The sequence below is a fragment of the Suncus etruscus genome, chromosome 1 (genome assembly GCF_024139225.1).
Source record: "Suncus etruscus isolate mSunEtr1 chromosome 1, mSunEtr1.pri.cur, whole genome shotgun sequence".
Classification (NCBI taxonomy): domain Eukaryota; kingdom Metazoa; phylum Chordata; class Mammalia; order Eulipotyphla; family Soricidae; genus Suncus; species Suncus etruscus.
Genome location: NC_064848.1, coordinates 91381680 through 91406109, shown reverse-complemented (window position 1 = coordinate 91406109; position 24430 = coordinate 91381680). Strand labels below are relative to the sequence as shown.

Below are 24430 nucleotides of genomic sequence, written 5' to 3'. Positions count from 1 at the left end.
TCCTCAATACTGATGGGTCTGTTTAGTTATACTAGTTTGTAAAATGGTGTAATTTGCATTCCACAATCCCCAGAGAGATAAGGGATCTCCATGCCTCCAATCCAAGTAGGACAAGAGACAAAGATCCAGCAACAATTCCAATGCAAGACATAATCCACACAAAGTTGGGAAGGAATAGCAGGTCAGAAACTCACATTACAAGCTGTTCTCCGACAAGCCACGTGGAACCACGAGCCAGACCTCCAAAGCAGCCTTTATTGGGAAAAACAAAACCCACCCAAAAGGTGGGGGGAAGCCAGATAAGAGGTTATGGGGATGCAAGGTTATTTTTTTTAACATGTAAACCAAAGGAAACAATCAGGAGTCATCTAATTAGAAGGCAATATGAGGATCAATCCAAAGGCCTCTACCAACACTAGAACAGCCTGATTCAACAGTGGAAAATTATGAGTCCAAGAACTTTTCCATTTCTTCCAGCTTCTCTAGTTCTTCCAGTTTTGTGGCATAGAGATTCTCAAACTAGTCTCTGATTACCATGTGAATATCTGTAGTATCTGTAGTAATGCTCAGGCATTTTGGTGGGCTTGGAAATTTGCCAGGATTTCTTTCTATATGTCCATTTGCAATTGTCTTCCATAGTTTCTCCATTGTTCTTTGCATTTGGTAGGTTGAAATCCTGGAGTTTCAGGGTTTTTTTTCTTTTTTTGGTTTTTGGGTCACACCCGGCAGTGCTCAGGAGTTACTCCTGGCTCTATGCTCAGAAATCGCTCCTGGCAGGCGCAGGGGACCATATGGGATGCCGGGATTTGAAACATTATCCTTCTGCATGCAAGGCAAACGCCTTTACGGCCATGCAATCTCTCCGGCCCCAAGTTTCAGGTTTTTTAAAAAGTGATCTATTGAACTGATTGTATAAGAGGTGGATAGAAGTAAATCTGCTTTAGAGGTTATTTTCCTAAACACAGGAGTTATCTGAATATGATAGAAATACTATCAATATGGGTTGCAGCAATAGCACAGTGATAGGGCATTTGACTTGCAACCCAGATCCGACCCGCGTTTGATTCCTGGCATCTAAAATGGTCCTTTGAGCCAGCCAGTAGCGAGTTCTGAGCCCAGAGCTAGGAGAAACCCCTGAGCAACATCAGATTTGCCCCCCCCAAAATAAAAATAAATATTGGCAACTAATTCATTGGTTTGTTTAACTGAGTTTTGAGTTGTATATTTTCTTTTTTTTTAATATAATTTTTATTTTGATCATAGTGTCTTACATATTGTTGACAATAACATTTTAGGTACATATTTACATAAAATCAGGGGGGATTCCCATCACCAAATTGTCCTCCCTACACCTCTGTTTTTGTCCTACCTCCCATTTCCTCTTCCCTCACCCCCAGGGAGGCTAGAATATGTGGTCCCCTCTGTATCCAACCCACTACTCAGTAGTCTTGCACCTGTTTGGTCTTGAAGCCTCCCTTATCTCCCCCTCTAACTGTAGGCAGGACTAGCTAGTTCAAGTTGCATGATCTTGCCTGAAAAAGAGAAGATAAATAAACTGGGGTAAGAGTCTAATACTCCAAAAATGGATGGAATTCTTCTAGAGGCTCTCATCATCGATTTGGGAGATGAAGGAGAAAAAGAAGGTGAAACACTCCACTAGTACCAAAAAAAGTGTCAATTATCCAGTGAGGACTCCAGCTATATCGATAAGCACCACAAAAAACAGACAAAAAACAAAACAACACACAAAAAAAACAAAAACAAACAAACCAAAAACACGCCATGGTCTTGAATTAAGAAACATGGCATAGCACATAACGAAAGAAGAGAAAAGAAGAGAAAAAAATAAGTATAATTGGGGACCATGATAGATAGGTAAATAAAAATAATAATAACAATAATAAATGAAGGAAAGAAAAATATATATGTATATGTATATATATATATATGTGTATATATATATATATATATATATATATACATATATATATATATATATAAAACAACCAAGGTTTTGTGGTTTTTGTATTTTTGTTTTTTCCCCTCCTGCCCTGGCACAGTAAATATTGGGGTCATTCGAAAAGGAATTCACTTGGCCTAAGAAATATGGGGTTTCTCCGTCGTTGGAGTTTACTGTCATGGGATCAGCTCTAGACTTTGCTCAGGATCATTTATTCTCCCGGTGGTGTTTTTTTTGGTGTGTGGAAGACTTCTGCTATGTCCAGGGTGATACAATCAGAGCTCTGTGTTTAGAGGTCTCAGTATCTGCGCAGATCCTGAGGTGGGACTTATGATGAAGTCAGTCTTTGTGGTTCTAGAGGTTCTGTTACCTCAGTGTCGTTTTAATCCATCTTCTGTGGTTGGTGATCTTGGTCTTTGCACTGAACCTAGGATGGCACCTAGGATAGCGTCTTTCTTTGTGCTTCCAGAAGCCCCATTCTGTTGCAGTTGTCTCTGTCAGACCTTTGGGACTGGGGATCATGATTATTGTGCAAGTCATAGTTCAAACCCTAAATTAGGGCTTTTATATTGGGCCCAAAATGTATACTGTCTGGTCGTGGTTCTAGTAGCCAGTCATCTGTAAGTCATGATCTTGGCTTTTGGGCCTACCAAAGGGTGCCACGTCTTCTGGTTTTGTCTTGTCGTTAGCTGGTAAGGTAGGCTAATCTGCTCTCAGGTCAAGTTGTTCACATTTTCCTCATTGTCAGGATATCATGTTAGAGCTGGCCCTTGTTGTTGACCCCGCAGTATTAAGGCTGTCCCAGATGGAGTTTGTTTCCTGTAGCTGTTGTGAAGGGCTGTGCCGATTCTATGTCTGGGATCCAGAGTTCAAGGCTGGATGAATGGTATCTAATCACCTGAGGTCTAAGTTGATTCCACATGACATATTTTCAAGGTAGGAGATATCCCTGTATTATAAACAACTATGAGTTCCTATCTCTAGTAGATAAGAGCTCTTTTTTTATATGTAAGATTTCCCCTTTATTTAGTGTGTCTTTGCAGGGGGAAGTGGTGCTACATTATATTGTCGGTGTAGTTGGGGGTGGACAGAGGGGATAACAGACACAGGTCACATACCCAAAAATGATAAAAATAAAATAAAAAAAAGAAATAAATAAAAATGTATGTGCTCGCAAATGTATATGTAGGACCAACATTTAAAAAAATAAATAAATAAAATTAAGAGAAGAAAAAAAAAAGAAATAAAATGAGTTAGCGAAGTTTTTAAAGGGCCAAAGTGGTGCAAAAGACTACCTTACATTTGGGGGAGAGCAGGTAACGAGGTGGTGTATTACAGGTCCTATGCCTATGTTGGAAGTACAGTTTTTCCCATTGTCTTTTGGGTTTTTCTTGTAATGTGTGGGTTCCCAGGCATCTTCCTATCACACCCCCTGACCTTCTTCAGGTTGGTAAAAATTTGCGGCAGGGAGGTCTTGGAAGAGTTCTTGCATTGGGGATACTTTTGGACCTAGGTCCGGATTCAAGAAACAGTCCACATTAGGGAGAGTTGGTAGGGAGGGCCTCGCAGCATGAGTCCACAGGGGAGTTGGCTGTCTTTTCTTGCCCGGGACAAGGTGTGGGTTTGACTGGGTGTCCCTTCTCTTGGGTGCTGGGTACTGGTTCATTGGGGTAGGAGGTCGATCTTGTTGCCTAATAGATTAAGGACTGAGGGTGAAGTGTTTTAATATAGAGGGAGGTCTGGATGGGATTGAGGGGTGGAGGGATAGTTGGATTTCCAGAGGGGGGAAAGGGTAAGGTGTATGGAAGGGGTAGGGAGGGAGAAAAGAGAAAAATATATTAGAAAGAAAGGGAGAAGAGAAAAGATAGAAAGTAAAGAAAAGATTAGAAGAGAAAAAAATAAAAAAGCAAGTGGTGAGAAGAGAGGAGAGAATAGCAAGGGAATGCTAGTTTGCTTGAATGTGTTCAGTGAATAGAGCATGTAGTTTGAGTCTGTACATCGCTGTTACTGCTTCGGTGGTCTGACTGGTCATGTGCTTGAAACCCTAAAAGAAGGTAAACCTAGAGATAAAGTGTATGTTAAAGAGTTTTCTCAAAAAAAAAAAAGTTTTCTCGGGGCCATCTCGTAGTGCAAACTAGGTATGGTATCTCATGTGGTATCCCGAGCTGCCATCTTAGCTTGTCCGCCCTTTGTATCCAAGAACGCCTGTGGACAGAAAAGCTGAGAGGTTATTTTAAATATAGTAAGATAGAGGCATTAATACGTAGTGTTATGGGATGTTTCCATTGGAGTCAGTGGTTTGCTGTGGTATTCTTTACTTGTGTTCCTGTATACGATCTCTACAGGATTATTATGGACCATTATTGTAGAAGGTTGATTACGTACCTGTTCTCTCTATGCTGCTGTTCTGGTGTTGCTGTTTTCTTTGTGGTATAATGTGTAGTTGAGAGTTTGTGTTGTTAGTTTTTCATGTGTTTTGGGCACTGTTCCCAGGTATATGTTGACTATTACAGTGTTTGGAGTTTCTACCCTGTTAGACCCTGTTATTTGATTGTTAAGTATTAGTTGTGCTTGAGATGTATGTTCTATGTGCTTCAGAATAGTGCTACCATTCTGTGTTTATCTTTTGTCTTCTGACTTACTTCGTTTAACATAACATGATCTAGGTCCATCCACGTTGCTGCAAAATCTGTGATTGTATCGTTTCTGACTGCCATGTAATATTACATTGTGTATAGATACCACATCTTAATGATCCATTCATCTGTTGTTGGACATCGCGGTTGGTTCCAAGATTTGGCTATTATACTGAGTGCTGCGATAAATAGTGGGGTGCACACGTATTTTGGAATGAATGTTCTTCCAACTTGGGGGTATATACCTAGGAGTGCAATTGCTGGGTCAAAAGGGAGCTCAATTCTGAGTTCTTTGAGCACTCTCCAGACTGTTCTCCATAGATGTTGGAGTAGGGGGCATTCCCACCAGCAGTGGATGAGAGTTCCCTTCATACCGCATCCCCGCCAACAAAGATTGTTCTCACTATTTTTGATGTGAGCCATCCTCACTGGTGTAAGGTGGTATCTCATTGTTGTCTTGATTTGGATCTCTCTGATGATGAGTGAAGGTGAGCATGTTTTCATGTGTTTGTTGGCCATCCTTATGTCTTCCTCAGAGAAGTGTCTATTCATTTCTTCTCCCCATTTTTTATGGCTTTATTTGGTTTTGAGGGGCTCAGTTTTCTGAGTGCTTTGTAAGTTTCAGATATCAGTCCTTTATCTGATATGTCTAGTGAAAAGATTTTTTCCCATTCTGTTAACTGTCTTCTTGCATTAAGTAAGGTTTCTTTCGCCATGCGGAAGCTTTTTAGTTTGATGTAGTCCCATTTGTTTATGTTTGCTGCTAAGGTTCTTGCCATTGGTGCTCCATTCTCGAAGACCTTTTTGATATATAGGTCTTCAAGTGTTCTCCCTATTTTATTCTCGATAAACTTTATAGATTCGGGTCTGATTTCAAGGTCTTTGATCCATTTTGAGTTGACTTTTGTATAAGGAGTGAGGTATGGGTTGATTTTCACTTTCGTACATGTGGTTTTCCAGTTGTGCCAACACCATTTGTTGAATAGGCTTTCTTTGTTCCATTTCATATTCTTGCCTCTTTTATCAAATATTAGTTGGCTGTATATCTGGGGGTTTATGTCTGGGAATTCTGTTCTAACCCACTGGTCTGAGGTCCTGTCTCTGTTCCAGTACCATGCTGTTTTGATTACTATGGCTTTATAGTATAGTTTCAAGTTAGGTAAGGCGATACCACCCAGCTTCTTGTTTTTCAGTATGTGTTTGGCTATCCTGGCTCTTTTGTGGTTCCAGATGAATTTTGTGATTGATTGTTCTATTTCTTTAAAGAATTGTGTCTGGATTTGGATAGGGATTGCATTAAATCTATATAGAAGTTTGGGTAGGATAGTCATTTTGACTATGTTAATTCTACCTATCCATGAGCATGGGATGTTCTTCCATTTCTTTAGATTGTCTTCAATTTCTTTCTGAAGCATTTTGAAGTTTCCCTGGTATAGGTCTTTCACTTCTTTTGTAAGGCTGATTCCTAGATACTTGATATTTTTTGATACTATCTTAAATGGAATTGTATTTTCTTTTCTTTTTTTTTTTTTTTTTTTTGGTTTTTGGGCCACACCCTGTGACGCTCAGGGGTTACTCCTGGCTACGTGCTCAGAAGTTGCTCCTGGCTTCTTGGGGGACCATATGGGACGCCGGGGGATCGAACCGCGGTCCGTCCTAGGCTAGCGCAGGCGAGGCAGGCACCTTACCTCCAGCACCACCGCCCGGCCCCGGAATTGTATTTTTAATCTCTCTCTCCTCAACTTCATTGTTTGTATATAGAAACGTTACTGTCTTTTGTGTATTGACTTTGTATCCAGCCAATTTGCTGTATTGGCTGATTGTTTCTAGGAGTTTTACTGTGGACTCTTTAGGGTTTTCGATGTATATCATCATATCATCGGCAAATAGAGATAGCTTGTGTTCCTCTTTCCCTATTTGAATTCCTTTGATTCCCTTCTCTTGTCGGATTGCTATTGCTAGGACTTCTAAGGTTATATTGAATAAGAGTGGAGAGAGTGGACAGCCTTGTCTAGTTCCTGACCTTAGTGGGAATGCTTCTAGTTTCTCGCCATTAAGTATAATGTTGGCTGTAGACTTTTTATATATAGCTGTAACTATCTTGAGGAAAGTTCCTTCTAACCCTATTTTGCTGAGTGTCTTTAACATGAATGGATGTTGGATTTTATCAAATGCCTTCTCTGCATCGATTGATATGATCATGTGGTTTTTGTCTTTCATGTTGTTGATGTGATGTATCAAATTGATTGATTTGCGTATGTTGAACCAACCTTGCATTCCTGGTATGAATCCCACTTGGTCGTGATGTATGATCTTTTTGATGAAGTGTTGGATTCGGTTTGCTAAGATTTTGTTAAGTATCTTTGCATCTATGTTCATTAGTGATATTGGTCTGTAGTTTTCTTTTTTGGTGGTGTCTTTGCCTTCTTTGGGAATGAGTGTGATATTAGCCTCATAAAAGGAATTGGGGAGGATTCCTGTTTTTTCTATGGTTTGAAAAAGCCTATGGAAATGTGGTAGTAAGTCTTCTTGAAATGTTTGATAGAATTCACCTGTAAATCCATCTGGGCCTGGGCTTTTGTTCTTAGGGAGTTTTTTAATTACATCTTCAATTTCCTCTGAGGTGATTGGTCTGTTTAGACTTTCTAGATCTTCCTTTTCCAGTCTTGGAAGAGGGTGTTTGTCCAAGAATCTGTCGATTTCTACTGGGTTCTCTAACCTAGTTGAGTATAGTTGTTCATAATATGATCTCATGATATGTTGTATTTCTTGGGGTTCTGTTGTAATCTCTCCCCTTTCATTTGTGATCCTACTGATTTGGGTGTTTTCCCTCTTTTTTTTGGTGAGTTTTGCCAATGGTTTGTCTATCTTGTTTATTTTTTCGAAAAACCAACTCCTGGTCTCATTGATTTTTTGTATTGTTTTCTTGGTTTCAATGTTGTTTATTTCTGCTCTGGTTTTTATTATTTCTTGCCTTCTGGATGTGGTTGGGTTTCTCTGTTGCTGTTGTTCCAGTTCTTTGAGGTGATATTTTAAACTGTTGGTTTTGTTATTTTCCTGTTTCTTGACATAGGCCTGTATTGCTATGAGTTTCCCCCTAATTACTGCTTTTGCTGTGTCCCATAAATTTTGACATGTTGTCTCTTCATCGTCATTTGTCTCAAGGAATCTTTTTATTTCTTCCTTGAGTTGTTCTTTGATCCAGCTGTTGTTGAGCAGCATATTGTTTAATCTCCAGGTATTAGTTTTTCTCCATTACTTCTTCTTGACATCAATTTTAACCTCTGTTGCATAGTGATCTGAAAGGGTACTTCTTATGATCCTTACCTTTGTGGTCTTATATAGGTTGGCTTTGTATCCTAAGACATGGTCTATTCTGGAGAAGGTTCCATGTGGGTTTGAGAAGAATGTGTATTCTGCTTTCTGGGGATGGAGGGCTCTATATAAATCTATTAGCCCTAAATCTTCTAATTTTTCATTTAGAGCTCTTATTTCTTTGCTATTTTTCTGTTTGGTGGATCTGTCCAGTGGTGATAGTGGAGTATTGAGGTCCCCTACTATTATCACATTTCCCTTCATGTGTTTCTCCAGGTTTGCCAGTAGTTGCCTCACATATTTTGCTGACTCTACATTAGGTGCATAGATATTGACCAGGGTTAGTGTTTCTTGATCTAATGTTCCCCTGATCAATAAGTAGTGACCCTCTTTGTCTCTGATCACTTTCTTGAGGTTGAATACAATTTGGTCTGATATAAGAATGGCCGTCCCTGCTCTTTTTTGTTTTCCATTGGCCTGAATAATTACTTTCCATCCTTTTATTCTAAGCCTTTGCTTATCCTGTAACTGTAGGTGTGTTTCTTGCAGACAGCAGAAGTCCGGTTTATTTTTCCTAACCCAGTTCTCTACTATGTGTCTTTTAATTGGAGAGTTTAGTCCATTCACATTTAGGGAAATTATTGATAGAGAGGACTGTTGTGAAGTTGTATTGTGTGGAGTGGTTGTTGTTACAATCGGGGGTTTGTATTGTGTAATTCATCTCTGAGTAAGTCGCTTAGGATCGGCTTGGTTTGCACAAATAGTTCAAGTTTGTTCATGTTTGAGAATGTTTTTAGTCTGCCCTCCCATATGAATGATAGTTTTGCTGGGTATTGGACCCTGGGTTGGAAATTTCTTTCATTCAGTCGTGTAAATATGTCATTCCACTGTCTTCTTGCTTGAATTATTTCAAATGGGAGATCCGGTTTGATTCTTATGTCCTTTCCTTTGTACTTGAGGTTTTTTTTCTCCCTTATTGCTTTCAGGAGTTCCTCTTTCTCTTTGTTTTTTGCCATTTGGATTATTATGTGTCTTGGTGTTGGCTTATTAGGGTCTATTTTATTAGGGACCCTCTTGACTTCCTGGATTTGTCCTGAAGTGTCTTTCCAGAGGGTGGGGAAGTTCTCTATTATTATCTCCCTGACTACCTGTTCTTCCCCCTTCCCTATTTCCTCCCCTTCTGGTATACCCACAATTCTTAGATTGTTTCTTTTGTCTTTGTTCATTAGATATTGGATTTTTCCTTCCAGTGCTTTGCCTTTTATTTCTTTGTTGGTTTCTTGATCTTTTTTTGATTGTAGTTTTCCTTCGAGTTCTTCGATGTGCTTCTCCAACTCTGTGTTTCTGCTCGTAAGGCTTGTTACTTTGTCTTTTAAGTCCTTCACTTCTTTTTGTATGGACTCTCTCATGTTCTTTGACATTTCTTCTTTAATTTGGCTGATTCGTTCTTCCATGGATTTCTTATATTCGGTAGCTAAGGTTTCTTTCATTCCTTTTAGTAATTCCTGCATTTCCTTCCTCATTACCGTTTTTAAGTCTTCTTCCCCTGGATCTGTGCGTTTTGGTGGACTTGGGAACTTGCTAGGATTTGTCATGGTGTCTCCAGTTATTAGGGATCTCCTTGATTTACGCATAATTCTTTGTATTTAATGGTGTGGTTTGGAGTGCTGTGGCTTCTATTTTCGGCCTGCTTTGGTCCCCTTCCTGAAGGTGGTTCTAGAGGGGCCTGTTGGGTGAGCTTGTTGAACCTAGCTCTTTCTCCTCCCCTTTGCTGCCTATAGAGGTCAGCCTTCCCTGTGGGTCTTGTCCCTTTTCTGCTCCATAGTTCTGTCAGTGGTGCAGTTCCGCTCCTGGCCACAATGGTTGCTGGCGCTGTTGAGCCTAGTTCTCTATCCCCCCTCCTCTCTCTGAGAGTCAATGGAGCCCCGCCCCCTTCAAGCCTCCGTTGAAGGAGTTCCTTCCGCCCAACCCAGAGCCCTCGTCCGTGGGGAGTCCCTGGTCCACTCCAGGGCCCTAGGGGATGGACTGTTCTAGGTCCCCTGAGGGATCAGATGGCTGGCCCTATCTCCCCTGTCTATTCGGTTGTTCAAGTTGCCCTTCCAGGTGCCCACCCAGAGGAAGGGGCTCCCTCAAGCCACTCTCCTCAGCGCTTGTGGTTCCTGGGGAAGGGGCTTGGCCTGGCAGCCACGCGGGGGAACGGGAACGGGACTTACCCGGCCGTTTCCGCCGGCTCTCCTGGGTTCGTAGGGAAGGGGCTTGGCCAGGCAGCCGCGCGGGGGAACGGGAACGGGACTTACCCGGCCGTTTCCGCCGGCTCTCCTGGGTTCGTAGGGAAGGGCTGAGTTGTATATTTTCTAAGAGAAAGAAGTGCTCTGTCCAATCTGCCTGAAAATCAATGACATAAATTGAAATGTCTTCACATCCTCATGGTTTGGGAAGAGGAGAGTTGATAGGACGGACTAGAGATTCCTCTCAGCAGAGAAACCTGAGAGAGGGTAGAGATAGTCGGGAGCTCAGGATAGGTGGTGGAATGCAGAAGCAGCTTGGTGTTTCAGATGCTATTTAAATGTAACATTTCCACAGACTAGCATTGTGCTAGATATATGAGGTAATTGAGTCTGAATGGGAGAAACAACAGCCACAGCAGGTGTCAGATCACATAGTGGAGATGTGTTATTATTCCCAGCAGATTCCTGGTAGGGATAGTAACAAGGATGTGAACTGTTTAAAAGCCAAATGAACAAGTGACTTTCTATTTTATATTATCTTTTTATTACAGAACGAAGTCTCTTTTCTCCCTTTAGTTCCTTAGAAAGTGTTCATGGAGACTATTGATCACAAAATCAGTATTACTTTTATGTACTGATTCACTTCCTCTTCTTACTTGCCCCCTTCAGTTTCTTTACTTCCTTATTCTTCTTAGTTCTATAATCTAGGGACCAGGGTAATATTTCTTCAGGCCCATTCATCTTTTTTTTTTTTTTTTTTTGGTTTTTGGGCCACACCCGTTTGACGCTCAGGGGTTACTCCTGGCTATGTGCTCAGAAATCGCCCCTGGCTTGGGGGGACCATATGGGACGCCGGGGGATCGAACCGCGGTCTGTTCCTTGGTAGCGCTTACAAGGCAGACACCTTATCTCTAGCGCCACCTTCCTGGCCCCTCCCATTCATCTTTTGCTCTCTGTTTAAACAGTACAAATCAGATCTCATAGATGCTAACAACAGATTAAATACTTTCATATGCAGCAAATATATCCTAAAAGTAGAGAGTATATGAGTAGAAAAATGTCTCCTAAATTTATACCCTTACCCTTAACATAGGCAGTGCAATAATAATTACATTTATATATTCATTGTTCATTCCTTTCTACACTTATTAGCATGTATTCTAGGTCAGACTTTGAAATCAGCAATAGAGGAGCAGTTGAATATTGTATAAAAGAATATAGAAAAATTTGGTAGCAGCAGGCTGCAATAACTTTATACACCAGAACCATAAATGTTAATATTATTTTAACAACATTATCTGAGCTATAATATAAATGAAAAGAAAATAGTCTTTAAAAATTCCAGAATAAGTACAGGGAATAAGCCCACATTTATGCTCTTAAGGAATTCACAGTGCATTGCAGGAGGGAAAGTCATAGATTGACCACCTGTAGTTTGATACATACTCTGACTGATAAAAGAGGATATAAGGATTCAGAGCAGGCACAGTTAATAATTTTACCTCATAAGCAGGCTTTTAACCACATATACAAGAAATTGAAATGTAATTCTTCAAAGTTTGATTTTCTAGATTCTAGAAAGAGGAGCTGCAAGAAGAAAGAGTAAAAAATAGAAAATAAAAAATAAATTTGTGTGAAATTAGAAGTTTGTATGTGGCAGACACTGTTAGATTTTCCTCATATCACAACTACCCAGAACAAATACTGCAAGGTGTGTAAGACTATGGACTTCTAGGCCTTCTTTTCTAATCTTTCTCTTCCAACCTCTGGAAAAAGATTCTATCTTTGAATAAGAGGGAGCAAACATCCTTAACATATGACCCCACTATATACATAATCCCATAATTATTTGCCAATGACCTCAGTTTTTATTGTTTACAGTATGATCTATATTTTTGGTTTACCCATATACCCATAGAAATGAAAACTAAGCTCTTACAGGCTAAGACTTCTTGTTTTATATATATGACAGGTAGAATGATTACAGTGGAAACAAATAGACTTAAGGATATGGCTTTATCTTCCCCAAGATCTCTCTCCAGCAGGCAAGTAGCATTATCTCCACTTCAGGAAAGACATATTAATTTAAAGCAATATGCCCAAAGTTATCTCATGAGCATTACAGAGTTGGCTTGTCTGACAACAAATCCAGGCTGCTCCTCCCATCCATTAAGAATTTATAATAAGGGCATTTTTTTACTCCACCACCATCTTCTTGATAAAAAAAAAATCCCCCAAATGGGGGCCAGAGTTATAGTATAGTGGGTAGGGCATTTGCCTTTCATGCAGCTGATCTGGGTTCAATCCCCAGCCTCAGTTTCCTGAGCCAGCCAAGAGTAATTCCTAAGTGCAAAGACTGGAGTAACCCCTGAGCACCACTGAGTGTGGGCCCAAAACAAAACAAAACAAAAATATCCCCAAATAGCTATTAATTTAAGATTCATTACAGACTAACAACTTGTAAGAAGCAAGTGTTATGAGGCCTTAGAGATAATAAAACAGTAGGGCATTTGCTTTGCATGAGCCTGACCCAGGACTGAATGCATTTTGATTCCCGGCATCCTATATGGTCCCCTGAGCCTGCCAGGGGTAACTTTTATTTTGTTTTATTTTGTTTTGTTTGTTTTTGGGTCACACCCGGGAGCATTCAGGGGTTACTACTGGCTCTATGCTCAGAAATCGCTCCTGGTAGCTCGGGGGACCATATGGGATGCCAGAATTTGAACCACCGTAAATTTGCATGCAAGGCAAATGCCTTACCTCCATGCTAACTCTCCGGCTTCCAGGGGCAATTTCTAATCACAGAACCAGAAGTAACTCCTGAATGTCACCAGGTGTGACCCCTCCCCCCAAAAAAGACCAAAACAGAAAAAAGAAGCAAGTGTTATTGATAGAGTTCACTATTTTAATCATTTATGACAAATTACTTTGAGTCTTTTATCACCCCATGGTTCATAAATATCAGTATTTGGAGTCTGACTTAAGTCTTCTCTTCCCTGTCTTCTAACTCTCAGAGTCACATAGATTAAATACATGAATTGAGTGGTTAAGCTTGTACATTTGGAGAAAATAAAAACCTTGAATTCCATACCATAGTAAAACGGTCTTGATAATAAAGAAATATTGTTTTCATAATATAAGCTAGTATGAATATGTTTCAAAATTAGGGAAGAGGCAGGTTACATTGGTTTTTAAAAAGCTGAGTACCACCCCTGACTCAACAACTAGTGGTATGTTGGCATCTCTAGATGTTCCTTCAAGCCACTATTTTTAAACCTCTGAGGAAAAAAAGCATCTGTCACCAAAGAATACCCAACTGAACAATTAAATTAAGATAAAAAGTACCCACATAAGAGATTATTAGATATTCTTAGAGAATAATGAAATAGTAGAATACTATAGGAAATTATTTAAAACTATACAACTATAGTCATAAAACTTACTATAAAGTCTTTTCTCCAAATACAAAAATAAATCTAAAAATTAAACTACATTTCTGTTCTAGAGATACAATACAAATACATGAGGATTACTTTTCTTTAATAATTGCATTAGTTTAAGATTTATTAAACCCTTTCTAAGTATGGAAAGATTATCAAGGCATGAAAATAAAATTTCTGCATTTTCATTTCACATAATTTTATGACTATCCTATTGAGATCTTTTTTTATAAAGCTCTTTGAAATCAGGCCTTTACTCACTGTACAATAATATAAGTTAACTTAAAATGTCCAAATTTTACCCATATATACTGACCTTAAGCTATGTCATCAAATATATTATCTTAACCTTAGTACTCATAATAACTTTTTTCTCTTAACTTTTAAAAAAAATTTTATTAACTTAATTTTGTATTGGGTCCAGTGTTTCTTCATGTTAAGATTTTTGGGCTTCCGTTTCTTTTATTTATTAAATTGATCAGTTTTTTTCAATAGATGGGGAATAATACCTTCTCTAATTTCATTTCTATGCTTTGTAAATATGCTATCAGTCAGGATATTCACATACTAACTCCTAGGCCCAATCAGCCCAGGCCCTTACAATGGGGTTGATGGACTCAGGACAAAAAAGAGATAATCAGATAATTGGACATCCTATAAGACCCAACACGAAAATATTAGGGAACAAGTGAGGGCATTCAAAAAGTGGAAAGTTGGGGGCCAGAGAGATAGCGCAGCGGTAGCGCATTTGCCTTGCAAGCGCTGACCCAGGACCTATGGTGGTTCAAATCCCGGCATCCCATATGGTCCCTTGAGCCTGCCAGGAGCAATTTCTGAGCAGAGAGCCAGGAGTAACCCCTGAGCACCACCGGGTGTGGCCCCCCACCCAAAAAAAAAGTGGAAAGTTGGACCACAAAAGAGGAATAAAAAACATTAGAGGATGAATTCTCTTTTGTTATTCTTGTCTGACTATTTAGTACATGTGGTTAAACTATGTGACTGAATGCACACTGTAATACTTTTTGGCGCATGACCTTGTGCAGAGAGCTCCATGTGTATTGCCTCTTTTTACTACAGTCTTGCGAGGCAGAGATCTGGGTCATCTACTGTTCAAGGACACCCAGCTGATAAATGCTATAGTCACAACACAAACTTTCAAAGCCTAAGAGAGTGCATTTTACAACTCAAACACATTTTAATTATTGTATATTACAGAATACCTTTAATCTTTATGCTAGTTATTTCAATTTTGCAGGAAGCAATGAAGTCAAAGGGCTTAATGTTGATTATAATAAGATATTTTTATGAGTATAATAAAATACTATAATTATAAATTAATAATTTTCTTTTTCCTTCCAGAAAGAAGAAATTATCAAACTTATTTCAGAAATGTGTGGTAAGATATGACTATTAAGTCTGAAAAAGTATAGTTTGAAGAATAAATTTTACATGCTTCCTATGTTGGTGACAACTACATGATCACAAGAAGATGAATATAAATTAGCTCATAGGAAAGCACAGAGCACATTTAAAAAGTTCATGAGAAACTGAAAATAAATAATAAGGTTTTTGAGAATGCTGATTTAAGAAAAGAGATTCATCTTTCCAGCATGGTTAATAGGCATAAAGATGGCCTACAGCCTGTGAACAATTAAACCTTTTGTAAACACAATGATTACTTGTATTTAGTGATATTTATCTGAACTTAATAAAGAAAACTCTAAAAGAAAATATTATTTCAGGGTCTACCTGGTATTTCAGGCCAGCCTTACTGATAATGATTATATCAATGTTTTTCCTGAAACAAGAAATCTTTCTGAGTTTAAACATTCTTTCCAGACTCAATAGGGGCAATTATTCTTATGCATAATTAAAGATTTACATTTTTCTTCCACAGAGTTTTTTAATTTGTTTATCCACAGGCCATCCCTGTAAGCAAATATTCATTTTCATATAGGATACAGTTGAAGATTGAAGTACTACTTTTCAGATTCATATTAAATATAGATGATAGAGGTTGAAGAGCAAATTTATAATTGTGATAATATCTTAGGGAAAAGGACAAGTATATAATCAGAAAAGCATAAGCAGGGATGCTGACTTTTGAAAAAAATTCAGTACACTCAAGAGTGCTGAAGAGCTATCTATATCTATATCTATATCTATATCTAGCTCAGTACTCAGGGCACTATGTTATCCTAAGGATCAAACCTATACCCTTTTTTTAAAATATAATCTTTATTTAAGCACCATGATTACAAGCATATTTGTAATTGGGTTTCAGTTATAAACAGAATACCCCTTTCACCAGTGCAACCTATACCTTTTGCATGCAAACCAGGCATGATAGCCCAAAGGGAATGCTGTCTTTTGGACTATTTATTTTTTAATTTTAAAATTGGCACAAAGTATCTCTTTCTTGAATTGTAGATTGGTATTTTTTGTTTGTTTTTATGTGTGTTTGGCAACATAGCCTTACCAAATAGGCAGAGAAATTATAAGAGAGACAGAGGCCTGCTGTGCTCACTATCACAGAAAAGGAAGGAGACTATTTGGGCCTGGGGTTATTCTTATTGTTTTATCTTCTCCACTCACTAATATGATCCTAATCAATAATATTTGGTTTTCATTCTTCCTATATGTTTCTGTCTCAATATTCTTCTTTTAGGTTGTGGGCCCAAGTGCAAAGAGGTTCCATTAGAGCTGATGTTTGTGGTTGACAGCTCAGAAAGTGTGGGACCAGAAAATTTTCATATCATCAAGAATTTTGTAAAGATTCTCACTGACCAGGTGGCTTTAGACCTTACTCGCATAGGCATAATCAATTATAGCCATAAAGTAGAGAAAGTGGCTCATTTGACTCAGTTTTCCAGCAAAGATGACTTCAAGTTGGCGGTGGATAACATGCAATATCTGGGGGAAGGCACATACACGGCTACAGCACTCCATGCAGCTATCCACATGTTCAAGGATACAAGGCCAGGTGTAAAGAAGGTGGCTTTGGTTATCACTGATGGACAGACAGATAATCGTGATGCGAAGAATCTGCCCAGTGTGGTCAAGAATGCCAGTATCACCAATTTGGAAATATTTGTGATTGGTGTCATAAAGAAAAATGACCCAAACTTCAAAATGTTCCACAAAGAAATGAATCTGATTGCTACCGACCCAGACAATGAACATGTTTATTTATTTGATGACTTCAATACCTTGCAAGGTAAGACTTCAGTTCCAAAGAGAGGAGTTCTTGTGTATCATTTTACTGAATGACCTTAGCCAAATATGGGTCTTAGGAAGCTACTCAGTTTTATGACAATAGTAAATGATAATACACAAGTTTCAGAAGGTACAAAATAAAATTAGTATCATTCTGTTTAGAGTGCACAATCCCTTTATTTATTCACTTGTAAGTTTGAGTTGGATTTGGAATTCATGTAGTACTTATGTTAAAAATATAGATTAATTAGAAAACAATGTACTTTGGGTATGTTGCTAAAAGGAGTTAATATTCAAAAAAGTAAATTTACTTGCATAAGAGATAGATTAAGCCAGCAATAAGGCATAAAATAACCACAAAATCAAAGTGAATTATAAGCATGCAAAAAATGTGTTGGCATTCTAAAGAGGTGGGCAATACAGATAACTTAAATTATTATTCTATTTTATTATCTTTTGAAAACAATAAACAATAAAAACCCACAGAATGGGAGAAACTTTTCACCCAATAACCATCAGATAAGGGGCTAATATCTAAGATATACAAAGGTAGTGTCAAAATTTAACAAGAAAAATACATGAAACATCTAACTTCATGAAAAAATGGGGATTAGAAATGAACAGATACTTCCTTAAAGAAGAAATACAAATGGCCAAAGGCACATGAAAAAATGCTCATATCACTAATCATCAGGGAGATGTAGATCAAAATAATGAGGTACCATCTCACACCACAGAGACTGGCACACATCACAAAGAATAAGAACAATCAGTGGTGGCAGGGATGTGGGGAGAAAGGAACTTTCATTCACTGCTGGTGGAAATGCTATCTAGCCCAACCTTTATGGAGAACAGATACCATTTCCTTAAATCCCTGTTCGGTCTGTAAATTTTTCTGATCTAATCTATTTAATATCTCTGAACTATTAAATGTGTTTGAATGATTAAATTGCAAACCTCAGTGAAAAGTTGTATTTAATCAAAGCTTTATTATTTATTTTAAAAATGTAATTGTTTAGTCATAATGATTCATAATAGTGTTTTAGGAAAACAGATTTGCTACATTGCACCCACCACCATAATCCAAACATCCCTTATCCTAACCCACAGTAGGTCTTTAGGTTACCTAGCAATAGAACCCCACCCAAATGAAGTGCAAACTCAACTCTAGGCAGAATTTTTGGGTTCCAATGGGTGACTGTTGTTTTTTCTTATACTAATTGGAAAGAATCCATTCTCCCTTTCCTTTCCATTGAGGACTCCAATAATGTGGGTGTTATTCCTCCTAAAATTATTCCATACATCTTTGATATATTTATTTTTTCTTTTATTAATTAATTGCTTCATGTATGCCTTAACATCAGGAGGCCTTGGTCCAGCCTCCTGCTCAGGTGCCATGTGGGTTAAATTATATGTGGGTTTCCAGCCCTCTTCATCTTTCCCCAGGCAACTATCTATGCCTCTTCTTTGGCTTTTTCCTAGCCCTGGGACAACACTGACTGTTAACTGTTCTATGAATATTTATATGCCTTGGACCTGGTGCATCTCACAGGCACTTTTCTGCATCATGGCCCCAAATTCAAAAGCTTTAGCACAATAGCAAAATGAGTTAGTAATTTGTTCCACATATTGAGAAATAAATGACTCATCTTCTGCTATTCCTCTAACAGAGGTAAATGTTTATTGTACATGTGGGTGAGACTCAACCCTACATACACTAGTGCACAGCACATAATTTATATAGGCAAACATTTAAGACACTTTTTCTCATTGGGGTCAACATAGAGTAGCATTTAAAAATGGTTTTATGTAAGCCTTAAAAGTTATCAGAAATGATTTAAAAAGTATTCCACCTCACAGTGGATTTCATTATGGAAAATTGTTCATTTTAAGGAGAATTCAGATATTTTAAAACAGGTTTTAATAATGTTTCATGGCTCTACCGTCTCCCTTTTTTGTTTCTCTTTCAAAAGATACCCTGACACAAAAATTTTTTAAGAAAAACTGTGAGGATTTCGGTTCCTACCTTTTTCAAGTTTTGGGTTCACCACCACTTCAGTCTGAATTGGCTACTTCAGAGGGAGAATTCATTGAAGCCACCCCTGAGCCTCAGAAAGCAATATCAGAATCTGTAAGTAACTGGCTTGTTTGCTTAACTGTCTCTTTTATGAACATAAAATTGTGTGTGCTTTATGTTTTACACCAAAAATCACCTTACCCTGCTCCCCCAGGAAATACCTGAGGAGGCCAGGAGATGAGTTGATGGTTATATACCTGCATTCCAAGCATGAGGTCATAATTTGATTTTCAGTGCCACTAAGTGTGCTAAACATGATCTTGAAGCTCTATTCTTTGTGTGTGGAAACTTGTCTCTGATGATAAAAGATGTAAACTATTTCTTCACATGGCACTGCTACATATTTACCAGCACCACAATTTAAGAGTGCAACCCTAGAAAGCTCCTGAGTTAAAAAGGTTTGTGAGACTAGAACCAAACCTATGTGCAATCCCTGGTCATCAAACACCATCAACAGAGGGAAGTGAAGGAGGCAGAGATTAGCAGAGTTGTATATAGGTTGCATATATTTGGGTCTAAATCCTTTGTACCCAATTTCTAGTTTTCAGGTAATGTTGGGATTTGTTAGAATAAATATCAAATTTACAAATATTTCTATGTCTAGTGATCATTATTAAATATTTTAAATATTTTTATATTATACCTAACACCAATGTAATTTATAAACACCAGAAAAGATGAATAGTACCATACTTGAACAGCACACTTTCTAGAACCTTTCATTCCAGTATTTTTAAATTTTTATTTTATTGAAACCATTGTGATTACAAAGTTCTTCCTGGTTGGGTTTCAGACATACAATAAGTCAGAGACAATCCCATCATCAGTGTTCACTTCCCACCACCAATGTTTCCCAAGTGCATCCTATCTCACCCCCTACTTGCACTCCCCCCCCCCATCAACCAGTATAACAGGCCCATTTTGAAATTTATATTGTTAAAGCTTGGGTCTCTTGATTCTATTGTTGTTGACTTTAGCTTGGATATTTAGTTCTGTCCATGTTGTATACTACCAATGAACCTCGGATTGCTTGGCCCCAGGTTCCTATCCTTTCATATTTGTATATCTCCTCTTCATCTTAGTTTCTTTCCTTCTCTTTACTATACTTAGGGGCCAAGATTGTTTGAGACAACTCCCATTTAGACCATGGCATTTGTTCTAAATACCACATATAAGTGATATCATTCTGTATTTATCCTTCTTCTTTTGGCTTACCTCTTTTAACATAATGTCTTCCAGTTATATCCATGTAGTTGCAAATTGCATGATTGCATCATTCTTAACAGCTATGTAGGTAGTATTGCATTGTATATATGTACCACATCTTCATGATCCACTTATCTGCTGTTGGACATCTAGGTTGATTCCAAGTCTTCATGCCTGATTTTAAAGCATAGATTTTTTTAAGAAACAATTTTGACTTTCCTTCATTTTTGTGAAAAACCTATGAGCAAATCTACATTGAGTTAATGAACTCACCTAGACTTTATTGTGGTACATTAGAGATCAAATACATTCAGCAGCAACTAGAGATTAAACTTACAGCCTCGTGAAGAGAAGGCAGGTCTTTTTACAGGGTCACCTTCTCCACCACAGAGTCATATCCCAGGGTCCAGAGACAAAGACATAATCTTCTTTTATCTCTGTGTATCTACATTTTGCACCCACTCAGTTTCTCCAAAGCACAGAAAAGCTTAGTCTGCCAACTCTCTGAGTCATACTTTTGCTCATTTAGCTTTGACTTCTTATGCTAGAGTAGAGGGATGCTGTATACTCTCCTGGTACTAGGTGGATGTTTCAGAGGTCTCCAATTGTGTCTGCTTGGAAGAAATATCCCTTGAATTTGAGACAAAATTCTGCTCACTTAGCAAGATTTAGGACATTGGTCCCTGCCAATCAAATCACAAGTAACAAGTATGTTATTTTAGGTGAGAATTGGAGAACCAGAGCCATCTGCTATTTCTATTGAGTGCTATAGTCACTTCCCACAAAAGTTTTAACTCGCCACTCTAGCCTGCCTCCAGAGAAGTCATTTTACTTCTGTCTCTATCTCTCTCTCTGTCTCTCTTGCTCTCCTTGACACTATGGTTTGCCCCATTATTAGAAGGGATACCGGGGCCGGTGAGGCGGCACAAGAGGTAAGGTGTTTGCCTTGTAAGCGCTAGCCAAAAAAGAACCACGATTCGATCCCCCGGCGCCCAATATGGTCCCCCCAAGCCAGGGGAAATTCCTGAGCACTTAGCCAGGAGTAACCCCTGAGCATCAAATGGGTGTGGCCCCCCCCCAAAAAAAGGGGTACTATGCAAGTCACTTTATCCCCTTTTGCATCTAGTTCTTTTTTTTTTTTTTTTTTTTTTGTAGTTGGGGCTATCAGATTGTAGGTTCTGTGGGTTGACATTTCTGCTGGGACTTGTCCTTTTTTTTTTTTTAATTTTTATTTTTTTATTTAAACACCTTGATTACATACATGATTGTTTTTGGGTTTCAGTCATGTAAAGAACACCACCCATCACCAGTGCAACATTCCCATCACCAATGTCCAAGTCTCCCTCCTAACCACCCAACCCCCGCCTGTACTCTAAACAGGCTCTCCATTTCCCTCATACATTCTCATTATAAGGAAAATTCAAAATGTAGTTATTTCTCTAACTAAACTCATCACTCTTTGTGGTGAGCTTCCTATGGTGAGCTGGAACATCCAGCTCTTTTCACTTTTGTGTCTGGAAATTATTATTGCAAGAATGTCTTTCATTTCTCTTAAAACCCATAGATGAGTGAGACCATTCTGCGTTTTTCTCTCTCTCTCTGACTTATTTCACTCAGCATAATAGATTCCGTATACATCCATGTATAGGAAAATTTCATGACTTCATCTCTCCTGACAGCTGCATAATATTCCATTGTGTATATGTACCACAGTTTCTTTAGCCATTCATCTGTTGAAGGGCATCTTGGTTGTTTCCAGAGTCTTGCTATGGTAAATAGTGCTGCAATGAATATAGGTGTAAGGAAGGGGTTTTTGTACTGTATTTTTGTGTTCCTAGGGTATATTCCTAGGAGTGGTATAGCTGGATCATATGGGAGCTCGATTTCCAGTTTTTGAAGGAATCTCCATATCGCTTTCCATAAAGGTTGAACTAGACGGCATTCCCACCAGCAGTGGATAAGAGTTCCTTTCTCTCCACATCCCCGCCAACACTGTTTGTTCTCATTCTTTGTGATGTGTGCCATTCTCTGTGGTGTGAGGTGGTATCTCATCGTTGTTTTGATTTGCATCTCCCTGATGATTAGTGATGTGGAGCATTTCTTCATGTGTCTTTTGGCCATTTGTATTTCTTCTTTGTCAAAGTGTCTGTTCATTTCTTCTCCCCATTTTTTGATGGGATTATATGTTTTTTTCTTGTAAAGTTCTGTCAGTGCCTTGTATATTTTGGAGATTAGCCCCTTATCTGATGGGTATTGGGTGAATAGTTTCTCCCACTCAGTGGGTGGCTCTTGTATCCTGGGCACTATTTCCTTTGAGGTGCAGAAACTTCTCAGCTTAATATATTCCCATCTGTTAATCTCTGCTTTCACTTGCTTGGAGAGTGCAGTTTCCTCCTTGAAGATGCCTGTAATGTCCTGGAGTGTCTTGCCTATGTGCTGTTCTATATATCTTATGGTTTTGGGGCTGATATCGAGGTCTTTAATCCATTTGGATTTCACCTTCGTGCATGATGATAGCTGGGGGTCTACGTTCAATTTTTTGCAAGCGGCTATCCAATTGTGCCAACACCACTTGTTGAAGAGGCTTTCCCTGCTCCATTTAGGGTTTCCTGCTCCTTTATCGAAAATTAGGTGGTTGTATGTCTGGGGAACATTTTCTGAGTATTCAAGTCTATTCCACTGGTCTGAGGGCCTGTCCTTATTCCAATACCATGCTGTTTTGATAACTATTGCTTTGTAGTACAGTTTAAAGTTGGGGAAAGTAATTCCTTCCATATTCTTTTTCCCAATGATTGCTTTAGCTATTCGAGGGTGTTTATTGTTCCAAATGAATTTCAAAAGTGCCTGATCCACTTCTTTGAAGAATGTCATGGGTATCTTTAGAGGGATAGCATTAAATCTGTATAATGCCTTGGGGAGTATTGCCATTTTGATGATGTTAATCCTGCCAATCCACGAGCAGGGTATGCGTTTCCATTTCCGCGTGTCCTCTCTTATTTCTTGGAGCAGAGTTTTATAGTTTTCTTTGTATAGGTCCTTCACATTTTTAGTCAAGTTGATTCCAAGATATTTGAGTTTGTGTGGCACTATTGTGAATGGGATTGTTTTCTTAATATCTATTTCTTCCTTATTGCTATTGGTGTATAGAAAGGCCATTGATTTTTGTGTGTTAATTTTGTAGCCTGCCACCTTGCTATATGAGTCTATTGTTTCTAGAAGCTTTTTGGTGGAGTCTTTAGGGTTTTCTAAGTAGAGTATCATGTCATCTGCAAACAGTGAGAGCTTGACTTCTTCCTTTCCTATCTGAATTCCCTTGATATCTTTTTCTTGCCTAATCGCTATAGCAAGTACTTCCAGTGCTATGTTGAATAGGAGTGGTGAGAGAGGACAGCCTTGTCTTGTACCAGAATTTAGAGGGAAGGCTTTTAGTTTTTCTCCGTTGAGGATAATATTTGCCATTGGCTTGTGGTAGATGGCTTCAACTAGATTGAGAAAGGTTCCTTCCATTCCCATCTTGCTGAGAGTTTTGATCAAGAATGGGTGTTGGACCTTATCAAATGCTTTCTCTGCATCTATTGATATGATCATGTGGTTTTTATTTTTCTTGTTATTGATGTTGTGTATGATGTTGATGGATTTACGGATGTTAAACCAGCCTTGCATTCCTGGGATGAAACCTACTTGATCGTAGTGAATGATCTTCTTAATGAGGCATTGAATCCTATTTGCCAGGATTTTGTTGAAGATCTTTGCATCGGCATTCATCAGCGATATTGGTCTGTAATTTTCTTTTTTTGTAGCATCTCTGTCTGGTTTAGGTATCAAGGTGATGTTGGCTTCATAAAAGCTATTTGGAAGTGTTTCCGTTTGTTCAATTTCATGAAAGAGTCTTGCCAGGATTGGTAGTAGTTCCTCTTGGAAAGTTTGAAAGAATTCATTAGTGAATCCATCTGGGCCTGGGCTTTTGTTTTTCGGCAGACCTTTGATTACCGTTTTGATTTCATCAATGGTGATGGGGGTGTTTAGATATGCTACATCCTCTTCCTTCAACCGTGGAAGATTATAAGAGTCCAAGAATTTATCCATTTCTTCCAGGTTCTCATTTTTAGTGGCGTAGAGTTTCTCAAAGTAGTTTCTGATTACCCTTTGAATCTCTGTCATATCAGTAGTGATCTCTCCTTTTTCATTCCTAATACGAGTTATTAAGTTTCTCTCTCTCTCTTTCTTTGTTAGGTTTGCCAGTGGTCTATCAATCTTGTTTATTTTTTCAAAGAACCAACTTCTGCTTTCGTTGATCTTTCGGATTGTTTTTTGGGTTTCCACTTCATTGATTTCTGTTCTCAGCTTTGTTA

The 24430-nt window shown here is 38.5% G+C and overlaps 1 protein-coding gene across 1 annotated transcript in view; it reads left to right on the top strand.

Moving 5' to 3' along the window:
- COL28A1 (collagen type XXVIII alpha 1 chain) overlaps nucleotides 1–24430 on the top strand; it is a 212355-nt gene that overhangs the window by 176282 nt on the left and 11643 nt on the right. Inside the window, 3 exon segments of the mRNA XM_049768871.1 lie at nucleotides 14939–14975; nucleotides 16248–16796; nucleotides 18769–18928. Coding sequence (XP_049624828.1) covers nucleotides 14939–14975; nucleotides 16248–16796; nucleotides 18769–18928 — 746 coding nt within the window.